This window comes from Aspergillus ambiguus (genome assembly GCF_047715705.1).
Source record: "Aspergillus ambiguus strain CBS 117.58 unplaced genomic scaffold BDV59scaffold_19, whole genome shotgun sequence".
Classification (NCBI taxonomy): Eukaryota; Fungi; Ascomycota; class Eurotiomycetes; order Eurotiales; family Aspergillaceae; genus Aspergillus; species Aspergillus ambiguus.
Genome location: NW_027395532.1, coordinates 450,374 through 475,949, shown reverse-complemented (window position 1 = coordinate 475,949; position 25,576 = coordinate 450,374). Strand labels below are relative to the sequence as shown.

General features: G+C 56.8%; 14 protein-coding genes across 14 annotated transcripts; 6 read left to right on the top strand and 8 right to left on the bottom strand.

The window, feature by feature from the left end:
* Positions 1–473: 473 nt before the first annotated feature.
* On the top strand, positions 474–1,322 carry BDV59DRAFT_202687 (uncharacterized protein; the record flags this gene model as incomplete). Its single annotated transcript, XM_073694101.1, has 1 exon — positions 474–1,322. The coding sequence occupies one exon, from the start codon at positions 474–476 to the stop codon at positions 1,320–1,322; it is 849 nt and encodes a 282-aa protein (XP_073547331.1).
* Positions 1,323–1,352: 30 nt separating this feature from the next.
* BDV59DRAFT_43535 (uncharacterized protein) lies at positions 1,353–2,325 on the bottom strand. Its single transcript, XM_073696381.1, has one exon. It carries the CDS (start codon positions 2,148–2,150, stop codon positions 1,461–1,463), a length of 690 nt encoding a protein of 229 aa, XP_073547330.1. The 5' UTR covers positions 2,151–2,325; the 3' UTR covers positions 1,353–1,460.
* Positions 2,326–3,586, bottom strand: BDV59DRAFT_43534 (enoyl-CoA hydratase/isomerase family protein). The gene is made up of 2 exons (XM_073696380.1): positions 3,064–3,586; positions 2,326–3,002 (listed from the first exon to the last, which is right to left on the bottom strand). The coding sequence occupies exons 1-2, from the start codon at positions 3,369–3,371 to the stop codon at positions 2,501–2,503; spliced, it is 810 nt and encodes a 269-aa protein (XP_073547329.1). The 5' UTR covers positions 3,372–3,586; the 3' UTR covers positions 2,326–2,500.
* A 33-nt stretch (positions 3,587–3,619) lies between these two features.
* On the bottom strand, positions 3,620–4,803 carry BDV59DRAFT_202684 (uncharacterized protein; the record flags this gene model as incomplete). Its single annotated transcript, XM_073694100.1, has 2 exons — positions 3,620–3,750; positions 3,810–4,803. The coding sequence occupies 2 exons, from the start codon at positions 4,801–4,803 to the stop codon at positions 3,620–3,622; spliced, it is 1,125 nt and encodes a 374-aa protein (XP_073547328.1).
* Positions 4,804–5,040: 237 nt separating this feature from the next.
* BDV59DRAFT_43528 (uncharacterized protein) lies at positions 5,041–5,913 on the top strand. Its single transcript, XM_073696379.1, has one exon. The coding sequence runs from the start codon at positions 5,228–5,230 to the stop codon at positions 5,846–5,848; it is 621 nt and encodes a 206-aa protein (XP_073547327.1). The 5' UTR covers positions 5,041–5,227; the 3' UTR covers positions 5,849–5,913.
* On the bottom strand, positions 5,558–7,551 carry BDV59DRAFT_180170 (transcription initiation factor TFIID subunit 7 family protein). Its single transcript, XM_073690018.1, has one exon. The coding sequence runs from the start codon at positions 7,446–7,448 to the stop codon at positions 5,979–5,981; it is 1,470 nt and encodes a 489-aa protein (XP_073547326.1). The 5' UTR covers positions 7,449–7,551; the 3' UTR covers positions 5,558–5,978.
* A 200-nt stretch (positions 7,552–7,751) lies between these two features.
* Positions 7,752–8,399, top strand: BDV59DRAFT_202681 (Bromodomain associated domain protein; the record flags this gene model as incomplete). The annotated part of the gene is made up of 1 exon (XM_073694099.1): positions 7,752–8,399. The coding sequence occupies one exon, from the start codon at positions 7,752–7,754 to the stop codon at positions 8,397–8,399; it is 648 nt and encodes a 215-aa protein (XP_073547325.1).
* A 575-nt stretch (positions 8,400–8,974) lies between these two features.
* BDV59DRAFT_193724 (pH-signaling protein PalC) lies at positions 8,975–10,536 on the top strand (the record flags this gene model as incomplete). Its single annotated transcript, XM_073692273.1, has 2 exons — positions 8,975–10,231; positions 10,288–10,536. The coding sequence occupies 2 exons, from the start codon at positions 8,975–8,977 to the stop codon at positions 10,534–10,536; spliced, it is 1,506 nt and encodes a 501-aa protein (XP_073547324.1).
* Positions 10,537–10,764: 228 nt separating this feature from the next.
* Positions 10,765–11,173, bottom strand: BDV59DRAFT_193723 (putative NADH-ubiquinone oxidoreductase 12 kda subunit; the record flags this gene model as incomplete). The annotated part of the gene is made up of 2 exons (XM_073692272.1): positions 10,765–10,853; positions 10,948–11,173. 2 exons carry the CDS (start codon positions 11,171–11,173, stop codon positions 10,765–10,767), a joined length of 315 nt encoding a protein of 104 aa, XP_073547323.1.
* Positions 11,174–11,469: 296 nt separating this feature from the next.
* Positions 11,470–13,518, bottom strand: BDV59DRAFT_43503 (putative alpha-1,6-mannosyltransferase subunit). Its single transcript, XM_073696378.1, has 3 exons — positions 12,746–13,518; positions 12,403–12,688; positions 11,470–12,343 (listed from the first exon to the last, which is right to left on the bottom strand). The coding sequence occupies exons 1-3, from the start codon at positions 13,182–13,184 to the stop codon at positions 11,680–11,682; spliced, it is 1,389 nt and encodes a 462-aa protein (XP_073547322.1). The 5' UTR covers positions 13,185–13,518; the 3' UTR covers positions 11,470–11,679.
* Positions 13,519–13,845: 327 nt separating this feature from the next.
* On the bottom strand, positions 13,846–16,975 carry BDV59DRAFT_202677 (serine/threonine-protein kinase; the record flags this gene model as incomplete). Its single annotated transcript, XM_073694098.1, has 3 exons — positions 13,846–15,583; positions 15,631–16,031; positions 16,079–16,975. 3 exons carry the CDS (start codon positions 16,973–16,975, stop codon positions 13,846–13,848), a joined length of 3,036 nt encoding a protein of 1,011 aa, XP_073547321.1.
* Positions 16,976–18,156: 1,181 nt separating this feature from the next.
* BDV59DRAFT_193720 (threonine aldolase GLY1) lies at positions 18,157–19,410 on the bottom strand (the record flags this gene model as incomplete). The annotated part of the gene is made up of 3 exons (XM_073692271.1): positions 18,157–18,269; positions 18,320–19,273; positions 19,332–19,410. 3 exons carry the CDS (start codon positions 19,408–19,410, stop codon positions 18,157–18,159), a joined length of 1,146 nt encoding a protein of 381 aa, XP_073547320.1.
* Positions 19,411–21,423: 2,013 nt separating this feature from the next.
* Positions 21,424–22,668, top strand: BDV59DRAFT_202675 (putative NAD binding Rossmann fold oxidoreductase; the record flags this gene model as incomplete). Its single annotated transcript, XM_073694097.1, has 4 exons — positions 21,424–21,823; positions 21,878–21,979; positions 22,044–22,105; positions 22,159–22,668. The coding sequence occupies 4 exons, from the start codon at positions 21,424–21,426 to the stop codon at positions 22,666–22,668; spliced, it is 1,074 nt and encodes a 357-aa protein (XP_073547319.1).
* Positions 22,669–23,423: 755 nt separating this feature from the next.
* Positions 23,424–25,452, top strand: BDV59DRAFT_202674 (flavin-containing monooxygenase; the record flags this gene model as incomplete). Its single annotated transcript, XM_073694096.1, has 3 exons — positions 23,424–23,703; positions 23,770–24,178; positions 24,231–25,452. The coding sequence occupies 3 exons, from the start codon at positions 23,424–23,426 to the stop codon at positions 25,450–25,452; spliced, it is 1,911 nt and encodes a 636-aa protein (XP_073547318.1).
* Between the last annotated feature and the right edge of the window lie 124 nt (positions 25,453–25,576).

The window sequence follows — 25,576 nt, the reverse complement described above, 5'->3', positions numbered from 1 at the left end:
TATCTATATTTATATTGCATGATGATTAACATTTATATATATAGATATATATATATATTCTATTTCATGGCCGGACAATATAGTGATCACGTAAAGCATCCGATCCAAGTGGCGAGCACGTGCTGTCATCCATCCGCCTTCTTTCTCTTTCTCTCTCCAACTTCATCTCCTCATCCTCCTCTTCTCTCTTCTCTTCTTCTCCTCTCTCCTCGCTCCTCTACAACCTCCCCCATACTCCACTCTCATGGACTTCCCCCGCCAGCCACGCCATCTGCCCGATCCAAACTCTGGGCGGGGACTCTCCAGACGTCATTAACCGTCGGGATCCCAATTCAATCAACAGCATCGTGTTTGTTTGGCTTCCAACCCCGCACCATCCGTCGCTATATAACCGGCGTCTCTTCCACCTCCCACCTCCCACCTCGACACCAACACACCCGCCTCGACCGCTCCCTGCGTCTACCATATCCACCATGCAGCCCGATCAGCCCGACCAGCCCTCCCTCCCTGATCGTCCGGGAACTCCACCGCGCCCGCCTTATTCCCCGGTGACTCCAGTCTTCGCCCACCTCGCCCCCGTCCAGAATGGGACCGGTGCGCCCGCCCATCCCATCGTCCCCCCGGCCTCGTCGCCGCCCTCGCCCACAAGTAGAGTCCCTTCGTCCGTCGGTCCCATGCCCGTCACCCCCTCTGGTTTCCCTCCCCCCATGGCCCCGCCGCCCCCGGCCCCTCTCCTCGCTTCCGAGCCCGCCCCCGTCCCCATCTCCGACTCCGACAACCCGGACGCCATCGCCCTGCGCTCTGCCCTCTCCATCCTCCAGCTCCAGAAGCAGCAAAGCCTGCGCGACCTCCGCACCCTGGACCGCCTGAAGAAGGCCGCCGCCGCCGACCCGGAGCGGTTCGCGCGCGAACTCGCCGCCGGCAATCTCTCCGCCAAGGATCCCGGCGGTTTTGTAAACTTCACGCATGACGGGGCAGATGACAACGACGGCGGCGGCGGCGACAGTGACGGTGGCCACGGGGAGGGTGCGGATGGGGAGAACGGCGCGGAGGAGTCCAAGAACAAGGCGTCGGGCCTCGGGCCGATCCCCACGCCACAGAACGTCGTCCGCATGCCGCCCATCAACTGGGCCAAGTATCAGCTCGTCGGGGAGCCGCTGGATAGAATGCATGAGGAGCAGCGTCGGCGTCCGTCGTCCGGGGACCCGCGCCGCGCGGACGCGACGCCGCGCGCCCCGGAGCATCTGGTGGCGTCGCCGTACCGTCCACTGGTAGATAAGCTGGAGAGCCCAGAGCGAGGAAGGAGAAAGCAGCAGAAATAACTAACAGGGGGTTGCGGAGGCGCTATTATCCTTATGGTACAGTCGTGATCACGCGTTCATACATTAGGCATTCGTCAAACCCCCCCCTCCATCCCATACGACCAGCGTATCCGAATCAATCACCCGACACCCACACTGTTAGCCCCGCTTCTGACGTCCCTGGTAGTCCGCGATGGTCTGCTGGAGTCGCTCGTGCGCCAGTCGGACCCGCTCGTGGATCCTCTCGAGGGTATCGTCTTTGGGGTCGCCGGCCATCGTCGCACCCGCACTCTCCTCCTGCGGCAGTTCCCCCAGGAACTCCCGAATCTCGCGCTTCGACGCCCCCGACTTCTTCGCCGCCTCCCGGGCCTTGTCGCGGAGCCGACGCACCACCGTCTTCCGCAGCTCGGCGCGATCCTTGCGCTCCTGGGCCGCCTTCTGAATCTCGTGCGCCTGGACCCACGCCTGCGCGCGCGGGCATTCCGGCTTGGTCTTCCTCAGGATGTCAGCGATGGCCTCATTGGAGAGGGGTGGCGGGCCGGTGGCGATGGCCGTGGCTTTTGGGAGGATGGTCTGCGGGTTCTGCATCAGCATGGAGGGAGTATCGGCATAGGTTAGTGGGTCTGTCGGGGCGTTGCGTACCCCGCCAGACGCCGCCACGGAGGCTGTCAAGAGAGCGCTCACCGCACACGCGTCGGAGGAGACTTCCACGGGGTCGTCGAGGGCGTTCGCCTTGTCGGCCCAGAATTGCGCGGTGGACAGCTTGGTGTTTTCTTGACGCGGGCGGTCCTGGCGTCTGGCCTCGTGGGGCTGGAGGCGCTGGTCTGAGGATCCAAGAGTCCGTTTCATTTTGTGTGTGTGTCTTGTATGGCCGAAGGGAGGCGTCTGGGGTGTTAGCTTGGTGAAAATGAGTGCGAGGAGAGAAATAGACGATCTGGCCGGTTCCAGTCGATAGACTTACTTAGTATTGTGACGAGATGTTCTCTGCCTTCCCCATGTTGGTGATGGTCGTGGTAAGGGGAAGAGTGCAAGAGTCCAGAATGAGAGGAAGACTGCATGGTCCCTGCCAAATACCCCTTCTATCGAATTCACCCTGCAATATCTGTGGTGTTTGATGAATTCACTCATCTCTACTGGTACCCTCCAAAGTCTACCTTCCTATCTATATACCAACAGCCAACCTCCAACCACCCACACCACTAAAGCTTCGCGTCCCGCTGCCTCTCCCACGCCTCGACCGCATACGCGGCCAAATCCGCCGCCTGTTCCTTCCTCTCCTCGATGCGCTCCCTCCACGCCTCATTCTCCGCGTGCCGGTCCAGCAGGTCCAGCGAATGCCGATACATCTCCTCCTTCATGGTGCCGTAGATGCCGGTGGCCGCCTTGGTGGGCAGCCCGCGCGCGCGCACCAGCGCCAGCGCCTCGTCGAGACCGCCCAGCCCGTCGACCAGCCCGGCCTGGAGGGCGTCGGGCCCGCCGAAGCGGCGCGCCTCGAGCACCAGGGTCCGGAACGCGGCCGGGGCGAGCTTCTCGCGGAACACGCTCATCATGGCGGGCTGCAGCGGCACGCCGAACTCGAGCTCGTTGATGCACAGGAAGCCCTTGGCCGGGTTCTGGATGCGGTAGTCGTGGTACATGGCCAGCATGAGGCCGCCCGCGAACGCGTGTCCGTTCAGCAGGCTGATCGTCGGCATGGGGTATCTGGTCCGTGGGTGAGTCGGGGGGCGTTACTGTGCTGTGCTGGGGAAGAAGGGGTACGTACGTCAGGAAGCGCCGGAAGAGCCGCCAGAGGTATCGCTCGAGGAAGCCTTCCGTGGCGGCGACCACGTCCAGGTCCAGCCCGTTGCTGTAGAACTTGGCGATGCCGCTGGTGGTGATCACCACGCCTTTGGGGTAGCGCTGCTCGAGGATGTCCAGGGAGAGGAGGAGGGCGTCGATGAAGTTGGGCGTCAGCCGGTTGTCTTTGGGCGAGGTGAACGTCAGGAGGTAGACGTTCTTCTCGTCGGAGGGATTGGTGCAGACGATGCTGCCTCCGGTGGAGGTGATGGGCACGGTGAAGAGCGCAGCCATTCTTGAGGGGATCAGGGGACAATTGGGTATTGATTGTCCGAAGGCTGAGTGAGAGTGCGTCTCTTTATAATGGTATATCAAATGTATACTCGGAGTATACTCGGCTGTGTGCAAAGCTGAATTCTAATCATGTACTCCTGTGCTCGATATACCGCGGTTGTTTGGAGGAGATTAGATAAGCTTTCACATGTCCCCATGACGTCGTCAGCTTCAGCTTCACCTTTCTCGTTACAACCTCAGCCTCAACTTTACAACTCAAGGCCCCCGGCCAGATAGTCGCGGTACCTCGCAAACCGGAGGTCCTCGTCCTTGTTCCATCCATACTGCCCGGCCAGCTCCCTCAGCAGCTCCTCCGACGGCACTCCGTCCAGGACATACCCTATCCGGGGTTACGCTATGTCAGCACCGACACCGATATGGTTCAACACAATCACTCACCAAACTGCTTCTGCCGGCCTTCCCTCCATCTAGCCACTCGCTCCTTCAACACTTCGCGCGATGGCTCCTCGTTCAGATCCCACGTCTGTCGCCCCCCGTCCCGCTTGAGGGACTCGACCTGCTCCAGCATCCGCTCCGTATCACGATACCCCCCCAGCCACGCCTTCCGAATCACGCTGTCCAGCCCTGCATGTCCCGTCCGGATCTCCGGCAGCACCAAGGCCCCATCAGCGGCCACCGCCACCCCCGGCGCGACGCCATGCTCCATCTGAAAGATCAGCGACCCCATCGCGAACCGATCCGTCGCGTCGGAGAGCGTCGGCGCCGGCCCGTTGAGCGGCACCGGCTGGCCGGGGAAGACATGGTTGGGCTCGCCGAAGGGCGTGGCCGCGCTGAACTCGCACAGGACCGCGCCGCCCCGCGCGTCGAAGACCATGTTCTCCATGCGGAGGTCCGCGTGCGCAATCCCCAGCCGGTGCAGATGCACCAGCGCCTCGGTGATGTCGCGGTACCACTGCACGCGGCGGGCGGGCGCCGCCCCGTCCAGCTCCCACATGCGTCGGTACTTGCGGAGGTAGATGCCCTCCGCGTGGTCGGCGTCGACGACCTCGACGATGTTCGGGTGCGGATGCTGCTGGAGGAGTCGCATGACGAACTTTTCGTTCTTCGCGAGGTTGGAGTGGAAGATGGTCTCCGAGGCGTAGAACCAGCGCGCTTGCGAGGAGACGGCGTCTGCGGGAGGCTCGAATATCCGGCCGCTCTTCAGCACGATGTTGTCGTCTACTCGGTAGATTTGTCCCGAGCCCTCGACGCCCACCATCACGAGGTCGGACTGGGTTTGGAGACGCATGGTGTAGTGGTCTTCGGTTGACGGGTCTGCTGCGATGCCCTCTGATTTCTCCGATTCGGACACGCTCTGGCGGCCGGAGGGGCTGAATAGACGTCGTAGGCCGGCTGACAGGGTCGAACAGCATCTTCTACGATACGCGGGCATTTTGACCTCAGCGCGTAATGCCCAGCTGTGCCCGACAGCCTTCTATTATGAGCGCTATAACCAAGCAAGAGTAGTTCCCCTCATCCGGTCACTGACTGATTCAACTTCGGACCGGAGTATTTCGTTGTTGTACAACATTTGCCTATGCAGCCCCAGAGCGGTATCTTCTCGTTCCCTGGGTTTCTTATAGATGTAGAATGAGAAAGTGCATGCAACCCAGTGACATAGCAGGCAATCGTGACGGAACCCGTCATTTAGGGCTTCTAGAATATATATCAAGCCCACCGTGACGTCATCTCGGTATAAGCTTTCCATCGCATATAAAATCACAACCAACAGCCAACAACCAACATCTACAACCACAGCCGGAATCTCACCACAGCACAGCTCCCAACCCCCCTCCTAATTGTAATACACATCCGCTATGGTCCAGCATCACAACCAGCCCTCCCAACCCCCCAAACAAGCGGCGTACGATTCGCCCCAGAATCCCGTCACCCATTCCCCTTACGAACAGCAACACCCGTCGCAGCCCAAGCGCCAGTATGGCGACCCCGTCCCGGCGATCAGCCGTCGGTCCGCCAGCTCCAAGCCGTCCAGCGACGAGGCCATGGCCCACCTGTTGGCCGATCGCCGTCGCGAGCAGCGCGAAATGCGGAACTCCCCGGACGTGGACCTCGAGTACGGCGTCGAGCAGCAGCCGAACGAGGGCGACATCGCGTATGCGGTCGAACATCGCTCCGACGAGGCAAGGAAGCGTGCCCAGGCCGGCGCCCATGCCGGTCCCGTCGGCAGCGCGTACGGCCCCGGTCATCCGGCCTATCATCCCGGCGGCGAGGAGCGGGAGTACGCGGCTGATCTGGCGCGGAAGAAGCAGGAGCATGACCGCGTGCTGGGCGCGAGGGCCAGTCACAGTCCGCCTGAACCGGACGGGGAGACAGCCGAGCGGGAGATGTTGAGAGCGCGCAGGCTGCAGGAGCAAAAGAGGCTACATGTGAAGGACGCAGTGCATGAGGCGACTGGGGAGCCTGTTGTTGGGTTATAAGCGGTGTTAATTAATTCTCCAATGTGTATTATAGCCCTGGGCTGAGCAGAAAAACATCAAGTCACAAGTAAATGTACAATCCATGACAGTCGGGTATCAAAGCAAAAGAGCAAAGTAAGGAGGGCGAACATCAGACATCGGCGTCGTCGCCCTCTCCGATGGACACCTTTTTCAGCGACAGATCGCGTCGGAGATGCTGGATCCGCTCGGCCAGCTTGTTCTTCAAAATGCGGTTCTGCATCTTCTCCCATCGGCCAGTCTCCGCGCGGATGAGCGCCTCCAGCTCCGCAATCTCTTCTCGTTGCTGCTGCATCTGGCGCTGCTGTTCCAACTGCTCGTCATCCAGGTCTTCTTCGGGCTCGCCACGCTCTCCTTCGGACTCATCGCTGTCGTCACCGGACGTCTCCGCCGCAGGGGTAGACGGCTTCGTTGCTGACGGCGTACCGGCTTGGTAAACTCCCGAGTCGGCAGGAGGCGGTGCCGGGGCTCCATCTGTACCCTCGCCTTCGGCCCCGGCAGCCAATGCCGCCTCCATCTCAGCCGCGAGACTATCTTCGAAGTCTTCGAATATCTCATCCATGGTCTCCTCCAGCTCGCCCTCGGCATCCTGCTCGTCATCGTACTCCTCCTCTCCGTACTCGCCGCTCTGCACGAGGCCTTCGGCCCGGTTCAGCGACGCCGGGTCGACGAGCTCATACCGTGGCGGGCCGAGCGACGCCTCGTCCTGCGCGACGAGATCCTCAACCGCCTTTTCGACTTGCTCGATAGTGCGGTGGCTGATGCGCTCGCGAAACCGTCGCTTCCTCACCCAACGCAGGGGGGGCGTCAAGCCGTGCGCGTACCGTAGCGTCTTGTCATCAAGAACTTCCACCTCCGGAGGAAGAGGGTAATCAAGGGCCTCCCGTTCATTGGACACCGGCCCCAGGACGAGCAACATCTGACAGATATCGGCCGATTTGTACCACCCGCGACGATCCCAACTCTTCATGCCTTCGATGATACAGGGCAGGTCGACCAGGGCGGCGGCATACTGCTTGTCCCGGACCTTGAAAATAGCGCGTCGTCCTTCGCGAGTCAGCGGCTTGAAGGAAAATTCGGATTTGTTGAAGAGCCGGTTCTCGATCGCGTTCCGAAGGTAATCGCAGTCTTCCCCGGGGAGCATGCGGATAATGAACTGTTCTTCAATCGCTGGGTCGATTTCCGTATCCGACGCCTCCGAGTCGTAACCAACGCCGACCGGCCGGTTAGGGACCAGCCCCTTGTTCTTGATCCGGATGGACTGCACGCCGGGTTTCTTCGATGGATTCAGCTTCAACCGTTTGGGGCCCGCTGGTTGCGGAGCCGCGGCGGCGGCCGAGGGTTCCTTCAACGCGGGTTCATCTGCCGGACGCTTCTTGGAGGAGGACGGTTTCTTCTTCTTGGGTTTCGCGTCGGTTCCATCTTCGGTCGGTTTGCGCGCTATCTTCAGGGTGAGTTTCCGCTGGGGGGTTTCTGATGCTGGCTGCGAAGGAGCTGGAGGTGGAGTTGGTTGGGGAGGCGTTTCCTCCGGTTGTTTCTTCTTGCCGAAGGTGAGTTTGAGGGATGGACGAGGTTCCGACATGGTGAGCGAGACCCCGTGGAAGTAGAGAGCCTCTAAATAGAAGCGGGTGAAGAGTGTGTGGTGGAGAGAGAGAGAGAGAAGTTGCGGTTGTTGGTTGTTGAAGTTGGAGAAGAAAGAGGCGGCAACGTGACCGGCGGGTTTCCCTTTTCGGACCGCCAGCGTCTTCTCTTCCTTCTGTTGTTCCTCACTGGTGCTCTCTCAACATCCTCAACTGCCTTTGATTCACCTCATTCATACTACTACTCCCCTTCGACTGCTTGCGTACCTTCATACCAACACCCCAAGAACAGTCACCGACTCACCATGTCGGCTCACAACCTCCACAACGCCCTCTTGCGCCCTCCCATCATCCAGATCTTACGCGCTGCAGGATTCCACGCCACGCGTCCATCGGTACTAGACACCATGACCGACCTCACCGCTCGTTATCTGATGTTTCTCGCCTCGTCCGCCACCGCTCACGCCGCCAATGCCCACCCAGGCGACCCCGTCCCCGTGCTCGAAGATATCTACCAGGCCCTGCAAGACGCAGGCGCCCTCCGACCACAGATGCGTGAGTGGGAGGAGGAGTGGCAGGGAGAGGAAGACCTTCGCGGACTGGAGGCCTTTTTGTCGTGGTTCACCGGCCCCAACAATCGTGAAATTCGCCGCATCGCCGGCTTCATCCCCAGCGAAGGCGACATGATCGACGCCGATTTCCTCGAGAAGGAGGATTTCCTGACGGTTTTGAAGAAGAAACACAGCAAGACGGGCGAGGAGTCACGGTATGCGGGGACTGTGCTGGGGAAGAACGCGGACGAACATCCCATCGTCATTGAGGGTGGTGCGCCTAGCATTCAAGAATGGGGCTCTCAGATGCGATCGCGCGCGCCGTATATTGCTGAAAGTGATTCCTCCACCGTCAGTAGTGCGCCCAGTAACCTGTCGGATGGGGAGGGGATGGAGGTGTGAGATGTGAGCTTCAGCGTGATACCCTGCGACTTTGTCGCAGCAACAAGCATCTTGGTGACTATAGATGTCCCGCTTTCCTGGTTTGGAGTCCTGTCTGGGTTATACTTGGTGTACAGGCAGCTTGGGTCTGTATGTTCCTTCGGTGCCGGGCGACAGTCACCGCACCATGCCCGCTATTGGTCAAGCCGCGGAGGCTTGCAGGCATTTTTTGCGCCTTCCTCAGATGCATATGCATCTCGTGCTGAAGGCAAGACATGGATACGAAGCCCAAGATCTGGTGGAAATCGCTGCATTGAGCATGTGGCCCTACGGAGGATCATTGGAAGAACTACCGGAAGAACTACGACAGACGATATCCAGACGTCAATTGGCGCAAGACACATGCCGTGTATCTACCACCTGCAAGACCCTTAAGGAAGTAATGAGTCGAAAGAGCCGGTTTGCGAACTTACCATCTGCATCCAGTAGAGCCAGCAATAGAGATCAGCGGCCGAGTTCGTTCTTGGCTGAAGTGACATCAACCGCCAAGTTCCCACTTCATCTTTCCATCTTCATTCCTCCACCCAACCTCAACTATGGTCTACGCATTCCAACTCCCGTCTACTGGCCATCTGTCTCTCCAGACCTCTCTCGTCTCCTCGTCGCACCCCTCCTTACCGCAGGCCGCTTCCACTGCCCGCCATGCGCTCCGACAAGCCCTGAAGGATCACAAGCGTCTACCCCGCGGCGCTCAGCGCGACTCGAATCTGCCCTCCATCCTGACCGCAGCCACCGACTACCTCCCCTACATTCTCACCATCTCCAAAGCCCTCAACACGACACCACTTGACCCCAACTCCCCCGCTCTATCCGTTGACATCACCCTCCGCACCGACGTGCAACCGGAATGGCGCCCCACGCTGACAGCCAACACCGCGACTCGTGCGCTCAAACACGCTCCCCCTCGCGTCCGCGGCCAGGGCATTGACTTTGAAATCGCCTTCGTGCTGACGACCATGGGATACGTGTTGAGCCGGATGGCCCACTCGGGCGTCGTGCGCACGCTCTACAACCGCACCACCCCGACGCCGGACCAGCGCACCGTCGCCGTCCAAACCGCCACCAAACACCTCCTCCAAGCCTCCGCCGTGCACACCCTCCTCGCCTCCATGCCCGCGGTCCCCACCTCCGGAACCGCCGATGGCAGCGTCCTCCCCGACCTGGACCCGGCCACGCAGAACGCGCTGGCGTCCCTCGCCCTGGCCGAGGCCACCCTCCTCGCCGTCCTCAAGGATGACTCCTACGTCGCGGCGTGCATCCAAGCGCGCAATCCCAGCGACAAGGACTGGATGGTGCGTGCGCCCGAGATCCCCAAAGTCCGGGCGCACCTGTTTGCGCGGCTGTGTCTCCGCGCGGCCGAGTACGCCGATCGGGCGGGCGCAGGGCTCGGGGCCGTGCATGGCGCCGGCGGAAAGGCCGGCATCGACGACGACCTGATGGGGTACGTCGCGGCCCTGGGCCGGGTTGCCCGCGCGCGGGCCTGCCGGTTCTTCGGCGTGGATGCCGAGCTCGCGGGGAAGATCGGGGAGGGGATCGCATGGCTGCGGGCGGCGAAGGCCGCGCTGGGGGTGCGGGGTGCTCAGACCGACGAAAAGGAGACCAAGAGTCGGGGCCTGTCGCGGCTGAAGCAGGGGTGGATGGAGCGACGGGAGGAACGGCGCATGGAGAAGGACGCGGGCAGCCGCGACTATAATGAAAAGGGCGAGCTGGGGCCAGGCGATAATGCGGGCCGTGAGGAGGAGGGCCGTGTGATCGAGATGCTGGAGACGAAGTGGGTGCGCATGAACGATACGGTATGTCCTGCCTCTTGTCGGAGCTGTGGTCGGTGGGTGCTAATAGTATGTCGTAGATCAACACGCAGCTGATTCCGCCGTCCGCGGATCTCCTGACGAATCTGCCGTCCGGGCGAGATATCCACTCCCCGCCGGGGCCGTATAAGATCCCGATGCTGGACGAAGAGCAGCTGGGTCGCATGCGGGCGCCGCCCATGGAGGACGACCTGGGATTGAGCAGTGATCTGGACAGCGATGAGGATCTTGGAGTGCGCTCTGCCACGCCGGGAGGGTTCCCTGAACGCACCGATAGTGCCTACTACTAGCTTCTGCGTAGGAATACCATGACCGTATAGCCTGGGGCCGGAGCAATGTAATCTACGAGGGGAGCGACCTGCGTGCGAAGCAATGGATAGAAACTGATATGTACAATACACAACGGGATTCATCCCCGTCCACGGAACGAGAGAACAACCAGAAACCAATGTATTCAGCTAAAACAAACCCGACACAGCCCAGACAATCGATGAACGCAGCCAGCCAGCCGGCCAGCCTCACGCCGACTTCTCGCCGGAGAAATAGTTCTTCTCCTGGAACAGGTAACCCTTGATCTTGCGCTCGCCGAGCAGCTCAAAGTATTTCTCTGCCATCACGTATTAGCTCATCTTCATCCTACCCTCAATCAACCCATTATCAACCCCCCAAGACAGGCAGGCAGACAGGCAGAGCAGACTCACCCCTCAGAACCCCACACTTCTCCAGATGGTTGGCGCCCTCGCGCGCATAGCACTTGCCCAATTCCTCACCGACAAGCCGGGACATCATGCTGCGCACCCATTGCTCGCGGATGATGGCGTCGCGGGCGTTGTGGACGGCGACGTTGTCCTCGTAGTCGACCCCGTCGTAGGTCGGGGGCACGGAGGGTTTCTTGGCGAGGAAGGCGGCGGATTCGGGGGTAGGCATGGTGGAGGTGGGGGGGAGGAAGCGACGAAACGCGTCGAGGAGAGGCGGATGCGGAGGGTGGATGGAGGGCGTCGAAGGGAGGGAGTTGGTGGTGGAGGAGAAAGCGAGTCGGCGGCGTTTTCTGATGTCGTTCGGAGACCGGAGGTTAATGCCGAATTGGCGGGTGCTGATTGGTGGGCGGGTGGGCGGTCGGGCGTGGATGACTCAGCTGTGCCTGCTGAGTCAGCTATGCATTCCGTTTTCGACTGCTCCGGCATCAGGGTAGTAGTACGAGATCCACGATGAAAGAAGAGGATCGGGAGCTGGATATGGAGGGCTACGCGAATTCGAGTCGAAGAATGAAGAACCTGTATTGAACTACCAACGCCGCGCCAATGACCAAGATGAGAAATGCATGTCCAGGGACGCCAGAAAGGTACAAGAATCCGCCATCCCACGCGAATTCATACATAATAAGACAATCGAGAATAGGTGAATACATAATCATCATCAACACATAGCCCCGTCTATTGCGAGGCCGGGTCCGTCCCGCCAAACAGCTTCCGATACCAGCCGGAGACGGCGTAGCGCACGCGCTCCCAGGGCGACCGGTTGAGCCACTTGCTGTACTCGCGGTACTGGACCATCTCGGACCAGCAGTCGCGGCCGAACTGGCACCCGGCCATGTTGACCATGAAGTCGTGGCCGTCCTCCTGGTAGTGCACGTCCGGGCTGTGGCCGTCGCCGCAGGCGCCGGGCGGGAACGAGTTGATATACCGCTGCGGCACGAAGGCCACGCTGCTGCGGATCCACGGCTGCGTCGAGTACAGGTACTCCAGGGCGTCCTGCTCCTTGTGCTCCCACTCCATGTGCTTCTGCTCGTACATGACGGGGTCCCACCACGCGTCCAGCAGGCGCTCGGCCCACAGCGACCGGCGGATGAAGAACGAGCCCAGGTTGAACCCGCCGCAGTCCTGCGACAGGATGAACTGGATCGAGGACGGGTGGTCGTCGCCGGTGGGCGCACGCGACACCTCGTCCAGGTAGGCCTCCGTGAACGGGTGCGTGATGTTCAGCGGGTTGTAGAAGTTGATGTCGCGGTAGGTGATGTCCTGCAGCCGGTCGAAGATGTGGTGCTGCAGGGAAAACGACGGTTCCATGATCCAGGTGTTGAGATCGAGCCACCAGAACCTAACGCACTCGTCAGTCCGTCCATGACACCCCGGATACCTGACGGGGGAGGAACCTACCACTCGGCGTCGGGATACTTCCGCATAGCGTCGCGGATCAGATCGACCTTCTCCCAGCTCTCGCGCCACTCGTGCGAGTAGCGTTTCTGCGCGAGCATGTTGACGGTCTCGAGCTCGTAGCCCCAGCGTTTCGCATACTCGCGCTTATTCCAGATGCTGTTGCGCTCGATGGCCCACTCGCGGGCGCCCTTCCACTCCATGACACCGCCCTCAACGTTCGACTCGAGGATGATGACAAACTTGCGGCCGCCTCCGAGCGACGACCGCCGGAACCGCTCCATCACCGCTGTTTTTCCGTTCGTGTCAGCGCATATGCTTCCCCGCGGGGCAAGCTGCCACCTACCATTCCAACAGAACAAATACCACACGCCCAGCATGAGCAACAGCGCCAGAGCCCGCGACCTCTTCCGGCGGAACAGCCGTCCGAACCCGCACCGACGCCAGCCCCGTGCAGAGCCGAACCCGCGCCCGCGGCCGTACCCGTCATGCTCCTTCTCGGGATAGGAACTGTTGGCGGGGCCGAGACGGAAGCGCGGCAGGGTGGCGGAGAGCTGGCGACGGGAGCGCGAGAAGAAGCCGTTGTTGCGGGTGGAAAACGAGGGATAGCCCCGGACCTCGTCGCTTTTGGCCTTTGCGGCGGCCCAGGAGATACCACCGGGACCGAGCGAGTTGGGCGACAGATATCCGCTACGTGGTGTTGAGGCGCCACTGCCCGGCGTCAGTCCGGGACTAGACCACCCAGCTCCCGCGGGGTGGGGAGAGGGTGATCTGGAGAGGGACATGGAGGGGTGGCTTCTGGGGCCGCGGTGCCGGAGGGGATGAGGAGGTTGACAGGGCGTCGAAGTAGAAGGGTGCAGTAGTGGGCTGTAGATAGGCGGGTGAAGAAGAAGACCCTGAAGGATCGGCGGGAGGGTCTCGGATTTTTTGGAGGGATCTTCAGCGTTAAAAGGGAAAGGATCGGAGGCGAAGTCTGCGTTTGAGGAATTGGAAGCAGAGAGAAGAAGATTAAAAGATTAGAGATTAGAGGAAATAAAGGAGCGAAGGAATGAGAAGCGAAGTAAGGGAGACGAGGGAGATGAAGAGAGGAAGATGAAGGCCGGATGTGGCAGATTAAGGTATCCACCGTGAACGGAAGACGTTTGCGGTAGGAGTATAAGGAGGGTAGTGGAGAACCATAATTTATCTATACTGATTATTGATTCTTCTCGGATCATTCCGTAGCATGTATTATTCTGTTAGATTCTATTCTACTCCGACTATATACTACTTGACGATGTCTGTACCTGGGCGACTTTATACTAGGCTTCTCCACTACGCCCACATGCACGTTCCCGTTCATTAATTCCCCGGATTGAGCATGAACCTGACACCATCGCGGCTTCAAATTAATCATCTTAATATTCCCCAACATTCTATCCTACCCATTACCATAGATGTACATTCCTACTGCTTCTCCCCCTCCCTGCGAACCACCTGATTCCCCCCATCCCCCTTCGGCATCAAGATCTTTCGCACCGTAAACCCCTTTTCCTCCGCCGGTCGTGTCCGCGCACTGTCCCCGTGGTAGAACTCGCACTCGAACTGCAAGAACTTCTGCCGATGCTGGTACACCGTGATGATGTCTCCCGTGTAGAGCTTGCCGAAATGGAACCCCTGTCGGCCGGGGTCCCCGTCCGGCCCGCGACGCAGTTCCGTCCCGTTCACCCAGATGCATTTCCGCGTCTTCGTCGACAGGATCGCCATCACCCCGGGCACCCCCAGCCAGTCCTCCCCGGCCCGAATGCGGCTCTCAATCGCCGGCGCCCAGAACGTCACCTCCAGCGCGTACGCCGGGATCCGCGTGTCCATCGGGTCCGGGTAGCACACCGTCGCTTGGGGCCCACGCCCCCACGACGTCATCCGATCCTGGAGCTCGATACTTAACTCGAAAATCGACCCGGGGACCGTCGTCAGTCGCCCGAGGACCGGCCGTGGGGCCCTGGGCTGATACACGAGCTTGGGCGCTTGCGCGGCGACGGTTGGGTCTGCGGGGGCGTCGCCGGAGGTGCGTTCCGGGTAGTCCATGATCGGTTGGCCCGTGTGGGCGTCGATCGTGTTCGCCAGTTCGATGTCGAAGAGCTCGCCCGGTGTCGTCGCTGGCCCCTTGTGATGGGTTATTGTCGTGGTGTTCGTCGTAGTTGCCGGGTAACCTGTCTCCGGGCTGGAGCGTTCGCTGGCGGTGTCGGGCACCAGGAGGTTGATGCGGCGGTGGAAGGCGGCGGCCTTCGGGGTCTCCTCGTTCTCGTTCCCTGACGGCGTTTGCCTGCCGGCCGGGCTAGTTTGCCGTTCCGGCGTCCGGGCGACGGGAGGAAGGTTGGTTGAAAGGCCAGGGTGCCACGTGGAGTTCATGTTCAGCTGCCCAACGAGATTCTCAGCGCCCATCAAGCTTGGGGCGGGTCCAGCCACGGGGTTTTCCGGAAGGGAGAGGACGGAGTTCAGGCTGTTGCCGTCGCTAATGATCGACTCACCGGTGGAGGAAACAAAATCATGGACAAACTGGTCGCTATCGAAGGCGGCGCCGTCCGCCCCCAACGCGTGCGAGCTGCGCAGGGCCGACGGCGTGATCTCTCCGAATAGGCGCCTCGGCGTGGAGTCTGAGCCAGCGGGGAATTCCTTGAAGCTGTCGATGTTTGGCAGGGATGGGTACCGGATATCCATGGGAGGGTAGTCGATCCTGGGCCGTTTGGATTTGTTGAGGTCGCTGTCCTTGTCGCCCGGGTCGGCGTCATTCTGCTCCTCGTCGTGGATGGAGAGCTGCGAAGCGTCCAGTTGTTCTTCTTCCCAGTCTTCGCCAATGTCGGACAGTCCCGAGGGACTGACGGACTGGAGGATGTCGTAGTCGTACTGGTCAACGTCCTCGACCTCCGCAATCCAGGGGTGCTGGAAGCAGTCCCGCTCAGTTGGGCGCGAATGAGGGTCACGGTTCAACAGTCGCGCCACAAAGTCCACACCTGCCTCGGAGATGCCTTCCCGGCGGAGTATATCATAGTCAGCATCAGTAGTCATGATGTTCCTCAACATCTGCGCCCCGCGGTCGTCCCCCCGTCCGGTGTACGCGGGAACACCGGCGAGGATGTGGTACAATACCGCGCCCAGAGACCACATATCCACGGATTGGTCGTACGGGGATTTTTTCGGAGGGCTGGTCCGTCAGTACAACTCGGGAATAAGACAGTCAGGGATACTCACGGGTCACCCAGCCGGCGTCTTTTTCGAACTTCCCCGCGTCGGTAGTTCTCGTAGTCCGGGTACACCTCCGGGGCGCAGTACAGGAGAGTGCCACAGAAGGTCTTGAGGAACGTCTCCTCCTGGACCACCTTGGACAATCCGAAGTCGGACAGCTTGACCTTTAGGGGGTCCAGCGACGCAATCAAGATATTGTCAGGTTTGATATCTCGGTGCGTGATTCTGCGCTTGTGGAGATAGTGCAGGGCATGCAGGATCTGACGGGCCACGGTCCTGAGCATATCTTCGGGGATCTTGCCAGTGGACTGCAGGTAAGTGGACAACTCGCCCCCAGGAACATACTCCATGATGATGTAGATCCATCGGTCATGTTCGTGGTGGTCGATATATTGGACGATGTTGGGCTGTTACCGGGTTAGCAAACATCCACCCACGGGCAGAGGCAACATACATGCTTGAGATCCCGCATGATCTTCATCTCGTTGTCCACTTTCTGATCCAAGACCCCGTTCTTCATAAACTTCCTTTTGTCGAGTTCCTTGGCAGCATATACCGTCCCCTGTTGTTTGGTCGCGAGCTTGTAGACAGTAGCGAAGGCGCCTTTCCCGATCTGGCCGGTGACGTTGTACATCGACCCGCCCGTCCAATGCATTCCGTACGAATTCGACACGGCGAAGTGCAGGCTCGGCTGTGCCGAGGTCTGACGGCCCTTGGGTTGCACGGCAACAGCCCCTTGTCGATGTTTTTGGACCCGCTCGAAGTACCGGATCAGGTTGTCCGTGTACTGCATATGGTAGCCGTCGCGGGCGGGGATGCGCACCACGAAGCGCATTTCGTCCGAGGACAGGTTGCCGTTCATGACTTGGATGACGGACCCGCTGGTCAGCATGCGGTTGTTGTCCCTATGGGCCTTGCGGAGGCGATGATTGTCGACGATGGTGCCGTTCGTGGAGACATCTTCGAGCATGAGGATCACGTCCTCCGTGAGGTAGATGCGAAAGTGCACATTCGAGACTCGTTTCGAGCTGGGGTCAGTGAGAAGCAGGTCGCAGCGTAGCTTGTTGCGTCCGAAGCAGAACCCGGACGAGATATCATGCACATTGGACGACAATCGGAGGGCGATGTCCAGGGCGGCGGTGTCCGCATCCTCATACTCGAGCTCATGTCGTTGGAGGATATGCTGGGGGGCATGACGGGCCGTGACGGCCACAGCTTGATGAGCGGCTGGAGAGTTCGGATGCAGGATACAAATGATATCGGACAGGTCTTCTTCATGCAAGCCGGAGTTGTCGCGCCCGATACGCCGCGGGTCCGTACATGGCTGGGTGGATTCCTGAGTGGCCTCCATTGAGGGGGAATAAAAATAATGCAAGTTGAAAATGCAAAATATTCGACGACCTGAAAGCAGAAAACGAATAACTACTGTCGAAATGCAGAATATCTAGGGTATAGTTGTGGATGATGAAAATGCGATAGAAGATGCTTGCATAACCAATATGATCGTGAACACAGTCTCAAACATGTACCTGCTGGGTCAGCATTGAGATCACAGAGGAAGAAAAGAGAATCCCCAGTTGATTACCTTCATATAAAGAACCAACGAATACACAATAAAGTAAGGCAATTTGACGTCCGTTTCAATATCCCTTGCCTTCCAAGGGCGACTCCAACTGAGCCCAATCTAGGAGGGGTACAACGACAAGAGTTGAAACCCCAACGATTGACATGCCAATCTAAGAGACTTTCAGGGTCTGAACCGATGTATCGTCTCAACGTGCAAAGCTTCGAGATGGTATACTTGGGAGGCTGGCTGGGTGGTGGCTTGGCCGGTACACGCGACGGTAGATGATTTCCAAAAAAGTCAGACTTGCGAGAGCAAACGATCACGTTGGATCCATCGAGCGACGGCGACCGGATATGAAGAAGGAAGTAGGGCAAATCTATGTCTGTAGAAGCACAATTCAGTCAGTCGTCCGGCCGTCGATCATCGAGTCGAGTACAGAGATTCAAAACTCACACAGTCGACAGAGTCCCCATCAACCATGTGCTGCATCACCTAGGAGGATAGATACAGCAATGGAACAGCTTGACGGGGGAGAAATCGACGGGGACAAGACCAGAGCCTGCCAGGGAGATGGTTGTCGTCGTCCGAGAAACAAGAGAAGACGACGAGGCGGCTTTATCGTCTTAGGGCGATTTGTTTAGGCGGAGCCTCAGGCCACAAGGCTCCGCCTCGATCGTATATCTATTTGAAAACTATACATATCTATCTATCTGTATTTATTTATGTGCATGTGAATCAATATAAGAATACAATAATCTACCCAGCTACAAATAAAAATAAAAAGAGCACCACGATGGTTTAACGGATTCGAACACTTTATGGACCAACTTCTGTGACCACCAAACCACCTGACTTGCTCTGTCAGCCGCATCGGCCCCACTAATATTTCCGCTCGCCAACCAGAAGGTGCATTGGATTTACTATGGAGAGTGTTATGCTCCATGACATACTCCAGACTTCATACTCTACAGCTGCTTGCTCCCATACGGACGACTCTGCTCGGCACTCCGCTGAAACTCCCCCTTCATTGCTATATCAAACACCTCCCCTAGCCGTGCAATTGAGTCCTCAGACACCTCTATACAATAGTCAGCATGTCTTCTTCGTATCTTGACAAGGAAAACTCACGGTAGTGAACCACGATCCGTCCACCCAGCAACTGCAGACCTTTCATTTCCCCAATTTCAGCCAGATCATTCGGTCCTAGTCCAGACGACTCCGTATCAATCCAGACCATGTTAGTCTCTACGGGGTGCAAAAGCTTTCCTCCCCGGCTGGTCCACATTTCTGCCACCCGTTTGGCTCTGGCATGCGTTTCCGCCAGCTTTCCTCCCTTTCCGTTTGGTTCAGGCCCAAACGTCTCCTCGACAGCCACCCGCGCGGCCGCAGAAATCACCCCAGCCTGCCGGACGCCTCCCCCAATCGATTTGCGGAACCAGCGTGCCCGCTTGATGAACGCAGCGGACCCGACAATGATGCTCCCAATCGGGGCACCCAGTCCCTTCGAGAAGCACAGACTGACGCTATCAAAGAGACTGGCGTACTCGGACAGACTCCCCGCGCCCGACACAGCCGCTTCCCACAGCCGAGCGCCATCCAGGTGCACTTTGATGTCATTCGCGTGGGCCCACTCGGTAATCCGACGAGCCTCGGCAAGTGGCATGATCATTCCATCGAGCGTGTTCTCCAGACTGATCACCTTTGTCGGGCAGTGGTGAATGTCGTCGTCCAGGACGGCGTATTTCTGGACATCCTCGAGCGTGAGATAAGCGCCATTCTTCGGGGCCACGGTTTGGACCATCGCTCCGGTCAACGAGCTAACCCCTCCGGCCTCGTAGCAGACAATATGGGAGCGGTGATCGCACAGGACCGAATACGGCGGCTGCGCCAGGTGCGTGCGCAACGCGACCTGGTTGCCCATCGTACCGGACATCACCAGCAACGCACCCTCGTGGCCGGTTCGCTGTGCGATGTAGGCTTGTAGATCGTTCGTAACGGGGTCTTCGTTGAACACGTCGTCTAGAAGGGTGGTTTGACAGATGGCCTCGAGCATTGACGGGGTGGGTTTCGTCATCGTGTCGCCTGTGCTCGGAGTATTAGCATGTAGCCGTGCGCACGCGATATGCTGAATGAGACGTACTTCGGAGGTCGAATTCCGCAGCCCCCGCGCCATGCCAGGAGCTGGGCTTCCCAGCAGGCCCGTTCGATGTTGTTGACATGGTGATTCTTTGACCGCAATAGCTGATTCGCTGCACCGAGGACACAGGGCCAAAGCGGGGCACGGGGCGAAGAAGAGCTCGTACGAAGGGACGCATTCAGCGTAATCGAATCATGCAGATGGAGGAATATACAGGAGTTGAACTGCTCTTCCAGCGGGGAAATCCTCCGCGGTGACCCCACACCGCCTACCCCACTAAGGACTACGGGGGTCGGATGGCATATCAAGCTGGAAATACTGTTCAGCTACTGAAGGGTGCGTAGACACACGGGATAATGGTGTTTCAGGGCTTTCCTCGGTTTGACATAACATTACATTCTGCAAATCACAAATCCTTCTGCATAGCATAATTCCCCTGCGAACCACGAATTCTCCATATCTTGAATTCCCCGGATAATGCGAATACCGACGAACCATTTTCGTCCTCCACTTCCGGAATTTACCATAGTGCTAATGACTACTTGACTGGCGGGCTGAGCCCGGCGCTTGCTGACTGGGGAGTGCAGCTCCGAAGTAGCTTGAGCAACTCCCATCGTCGAGTCGCCCAAGTCACTGTGGCCGGAGCTCACATGGAATACTCTTATGGTGCGGCGCACCATAAGTTGCGCCAGGACTTTGCGTAACCGCTCTCCTGCAAACTGATCATTGATGCCTTCTCCGCAGATCAGTAATATAAAGCTGAAAATACCGTTCAGCTACCAAAAAGTGCCTATTGGCATCGACAATACGCCATACTTCACGAGACAGAGCTAGAGGAGCTCTTTATTGAAGTCGGTCGAAGTGACGTTGATATCATGTTGGCTAAACCTATTGTTTCAATGATGTTGATGTTTTATTGTTGACAATGGTTTGTCAAGCTCTGGTAGGAACCGTTAGTGGTTTGATTTCCATGGTGTTCAAAGAGTATAGTCGCACCTGCCAGAGTATTCATTAGATTGCCATGCTAATGAAACCGCACCTAAACATGAAGCAAAAACTGACAAACGAAACGACCTGTCCACCGTTCTCTACTACCACCACAGAGATCAACTCTCCGTACTTAATTGAGAGACAGGCACAGGTGCTCGGGACCGGATTCTCCACGACAGTACAGGAACAGCAGCTGGAGACGGCCTCGCATGTATAACAAACATACCCTTGTTCACCACGTTTAGAGCCTAATGAACAGCTCTTTATGTTGGCCCCCAAGGCTAAACCTTGTAAGCAGGTAGAATTTCTGACCCTGCCGGGTTCACTGGGATCCCACCTATTGGGGGTCAAATATTATCTTAAATATAAAGAATAAACTGATTGTGCTAACCCATGCTTCTTTTAAATTGCGATAGTTGTTTGATTTGAGGATAACCTGCTAAGTGGTGACCTGGGGGTGGAGGAGATGGTAAATAGAGTTCCTCTTGGCAAGTGGTCCACGGGGTATATATAAACCCTAGGAGGCAGTGACTACAGTGGTTCCATGGTGATGCAGAGAATTGAATTCCTTTTATTTCACTGGAGCATTTATCATCGTCTGTAGTTTCGCTTGCAACAGGATGTAGTTAATCTTATACAGTTACTTTTATACTATGGTCTCTCCTTTCACTAATAATGCCAGTGATCTTTACCCATCACTTCATTCTAGTAAATGGACATAGGGAAGAACCGGGTATACAGAACCCAGTTACTTCGGCATTAGGGCTAACATGTCTGGGCCTAGATGTAGATTCGACTGCTCTGTCATTCATTCTGCGGGGAAAATTTCCTATTTCACACTCGCCGGATTGCTAGATATGGAAGACCGCGGCGACTCTCGTATGGAACAACCACATATTTCGCAGAGTACCTGCGCCTCACACAACCGGACAGTGTCTATCAGGTGGGGATTCCTGTAAAGCAAACATATAATTCTAATAAGTAACCCCAATCTCACACGGCGTAAAGTCGCAATCTACCGTCTGATGATCTCCCATAGACATCTCTTCACTACATTGCCTACACCGCAACAACGACCACCGCATCATTGAATAGACCCTGAACCATGTTGTATGGAAACTGCCGTGTCAGGTTTGCGCTTTTCGGCCTTGGCCGCTTGGGAGTCCTTCGAGCCCGCATCCTTGCCTTCCAGCAGCCTCGGATCGAACTCGTCGCGGTCTGCGATACAAAGCCGGGCACTGACAAATGGGCCGCCGAGAACTTGCCCCCGTCTGTTAGGTATTTTTCAGACCCTCAAGAATGCTTGAAGAACAGCGGCGCCGAGGCCGTCCTCATCTGCACCGCGACGGCTACACACGCGCCCTTGATCCTGCAGGCCTTCGATCTAAACCTGCACGTAATGTGCGAGAAGCCCATCTCCGTAGATATTGCTACTACCAAGGCAGTCGTCGAGAAGGCTGCTTCTAGGCCTGACCTTAAGTTCCTCGTTCCCTTCACTCGCCGATGTAAGTAACACTATGTCTCGCGTTTTGCAGAGTCTTCTGACTGACTCGCGCTAGATGACAAGTCCTATCGCAAGGCTAGAGCCCTGATTGACAATGGAGATCTGGGTGAGGTTCATGCTGTTGAGACGACCGGCATCGATCAAGCAGACCCCAACGGTATGGCTCAATTGTGCCTAGCCATCGTATTCCCGAAAGGTTTATAGACTGATCACTCTATTAGCCTTTTTCGTGTCTTTTTCCGAGCAGTCGGGTGGCATCTTCCTTGATTTTGGCATCCACACCGTCAGTTGCAGTATTTATACTCCTCAGCGTCCAACCTACTAACATGGCATTAGGTTGACGCCGGACGATATCTGCTAGACGTCAAGTCAGGCCTCTCCAATCCCAAGAAGCAAGTCAACAGAGTCATCGCATTCGGACAGCTGGCTGTCTACGGGGATTTAGCCAAGTATGGAGATGCCGACAACGCATGGGGCCTGGTCGAATTTACCAACGGCAAGATTTTCAAGACTTACCTCGGTCGTACGCTCACCAGCGGGTTCGAGGACACAACACGATTGTGTGGCACCAAGGGGCATTCGATCGTCAGCGCGAACTCGAATGTTGAGGTTCGCGATCAATTTGGTATTCGCACCCAGTCTGTGCCTGATGCGTTCACCCTCTTCGATGCAACATTCCTGGCTGATCTTGCTGAGTTCGCTGATGCGGTGCTTGATAACAATCCCTTGACTTGCCAACCAGAAGATGCCTTTGAGGCAGGCAAGATTTGCGCTGCTCTGCAATACTCGTTTCGCAAGGGTGTGCCCGTATACTTTGACGAAAGTGGACTACCCATTATGGAGTAAGGTATTAAGTGGTTGCATATACTACAAGATAGAAAGGGAAAAGGACTTGGACTGGTAGAATTCATCTCGAATTTTATGAGGCCTGTACAGAGCATACAATGTTCCAACTTTAATGCAGTGCACATCAGGTCAAATCCGGCCGCGTAGCTGCCACGGACCATGATATGAAGCGCACGACTTGTTATTAGGGGAGGAGAGCTGCCGCTTATCGCGCTGGTTGCATATAATTTCGGCGATAAAATCCCATATAGACATAATCTATAATCGTACCTGTCTATGTGTTCCTGAACTTTAGTGAGGACTTATCTGTTTCTCTTGTCTTTCCTGCTAGTTTTAGACGAGGATCGATTTCGTGTGAGGTCCATCATCTGTGCATTGTGTTGTCCAATGTGAATATGTGACCTCATCCAAGCCACTCAGACCCAGTGAGGCAATATTGGGCAAGCGTCGCCGCCTGGATCGCCGCGGGGGATCTTCAGAAACAGCAGGGCGGGGACTGCGGGGGTTGACCACTGGCAGATATGTGATAAGACTAAATAAGGTAACGTGCGCCGCGACTTTCCCGATTCAGAGATTATTGAAGTCGACCAACATCTAATTCTGTGGAATCGCAGTAGATATATAGGCCATCCAATGCTTCCATCGGTGGATGGCGTATATCTGAAGCTCTGATGCTTTCGTATTCTCGCGAGATCAGACTGAATACCACCTAAGAAACAACTTTTCACCATCTTTCCCGTCATATTAAGGAAAATATGGCACCTTATATTCAAGAATCAGCTGGCGCCGACCAAGTCTCTAAAGCTAGTACCGAGAGCGCAGTGCTCAACCATGACCAGGTTCACAAGCCCGTCCCGGACGACTTCATGTACGACTTTAAGTACAACCACTGTCTACCCACTACGGACATCTTGGGCGTTGAAATACCCGCCGATTGTGATGCGCAGAAAGAGGCCGAGTGCATTGTATCCCGTCTATCTACAGCCACATCGGCTGAAGATGCCGAAGCTTTTGCTGACCTGTTCCTCGATTACGGTGGGAACCTTCCCTAGCAAGGTCCAACATCCGAAGTTTTGCATTTAGTTGACCTCAGATATACAGGCGTGTGGCGTGATAAGCTCTCATTTACCTGGGACTTCCGCACATTTAACTTCAGAGAGGCCATCTTAAAAGCCGCTACCGACCTTTTGCCTCAAACCAAGGCTAGGGAGTTCAAATTTCTCGAGCCTGCGCCCTTAGTGTCGCGCCCTTACCATGACTTCTCTCAGTTACAATTTGTTGTATCTTTCGAAACTGATATCGTCTTTGCTTCGGCTGTCATCAATGCAGTCCTCACCAAAGACGGCTGGAGAATTTACACCATGCATACTGTTGCCGAGAACCTCAAGCAGTTCCCCGAGATCGCTGCATCAGATGGACACATGACTGGCATCACTAGCTGGGAAAGTCAGAGATCGGAGGCCATTAACAGTGTTAACCCCGAGGTGCTGATCATTGGTGGTGGCCAAAAGTAAGAAATCCTGCATGTATGCTTCATGATAATCCTAATTTGTTTTGACTAGTGGCCTCGCGATGGCAGCGCGCCTGAAACTTCTTGGCATGGAAAACTTGATCATCGAACGCACCGATGAGGTTGGAGATATATGGAAGAATCGTTACGAATATCTTTCACTGCATTTCCCACATTGGCCTGATGCCTTACCGTACTTCAAATACCCTCAGCATTGGCCTACATATACCCCGGCTCAGAAGCAGGGTCTATACATGAACTGGTATGCCTCTGCTCTGGAGCTCAACGTCTGGACCAAATCAGAGGTTGTAAAAGCCGAGCAAGACGCTGAGGGTAAGTGGACTATTCTAGTTAACAAGGAGGGCAAGGAGACTCGTACTCTGCATCCTAAGCAGCTTATCATTGCCACGTCATTATGCGGTGTCCCTTTCACCCCCGAGGTGCCTGGCATGGCTGACTTCCGGGGCGTGATCCGTCACTCTAGCGCCCATAACAGCGCCCGTGAGTTTGTTGGAAAGAAGGTCTGCGTTGTCGGTACCTCATCCTCGGGCTTTGACACAGCTTACGAGTGCGCCCGACTGGGGATCGATGTGACCCTCCTCCAGCGGTCCCCGACCTATGTCATGTCCTTGACCCATTCCGTTCCTCGTATGCTTGGAGGCTACGCACCCGACAAGAATGGCAACCTCCCCGACCTCGAAGTACAGGACCGTCTTATGTTCTCTACGCCAGTTGGTCCCGGCGAGGAACTTGCTAGGCGCACCGCTAAGGTCCTTGAAGACCTGGATAAGCCCCTACTCGAAGCTCTTAACGCTCGAGGTCTGCAAACATGGCGCGGTCAGCGTGATACTGGCAACTCCACACTCGGTCAGACCCGGAATGGTGGATTTTACTTCGATGCCGGCGCTTGCGAGGAGATTATCAATGGCAATATTAAGGTGGAGCCAGGCTTCATTGAGAAGTTTACTGAAGATAAGGTAATCTTAAACGGCGGCCGTGAGAAGGAGTTTGACCTAGTCGTCTTTGCCACCGGATTTTCCAGCACGATTGACTCTATTCGGGCCATTCTTGGTGAGAAGATTGCGAGTCAATGTGGACCTATCTGGGGTATTGACGAAGAAGGGGAGTACAAGACAGCCTACCGGGAGACAGGAGTGCCAAACATGTGGATCATGGTTGGCTTCCTTCCAATGACCCGGTATGCCTCCAAATTATTGGCTTTGCGATTGAAAGCATTAAAGGAGGGCATTTCCCCTCCTCCTTATAGAAAGTAGATTCCCTAGATGGAATAGATTGATAATTTTAAGTTCATATGGTTCTTCAGTAAAAATATTGGATTTGTGTTCATTCCACTGCGTAGGATCTGTGACTACTAAATACTCCGGAAATATGAACAAG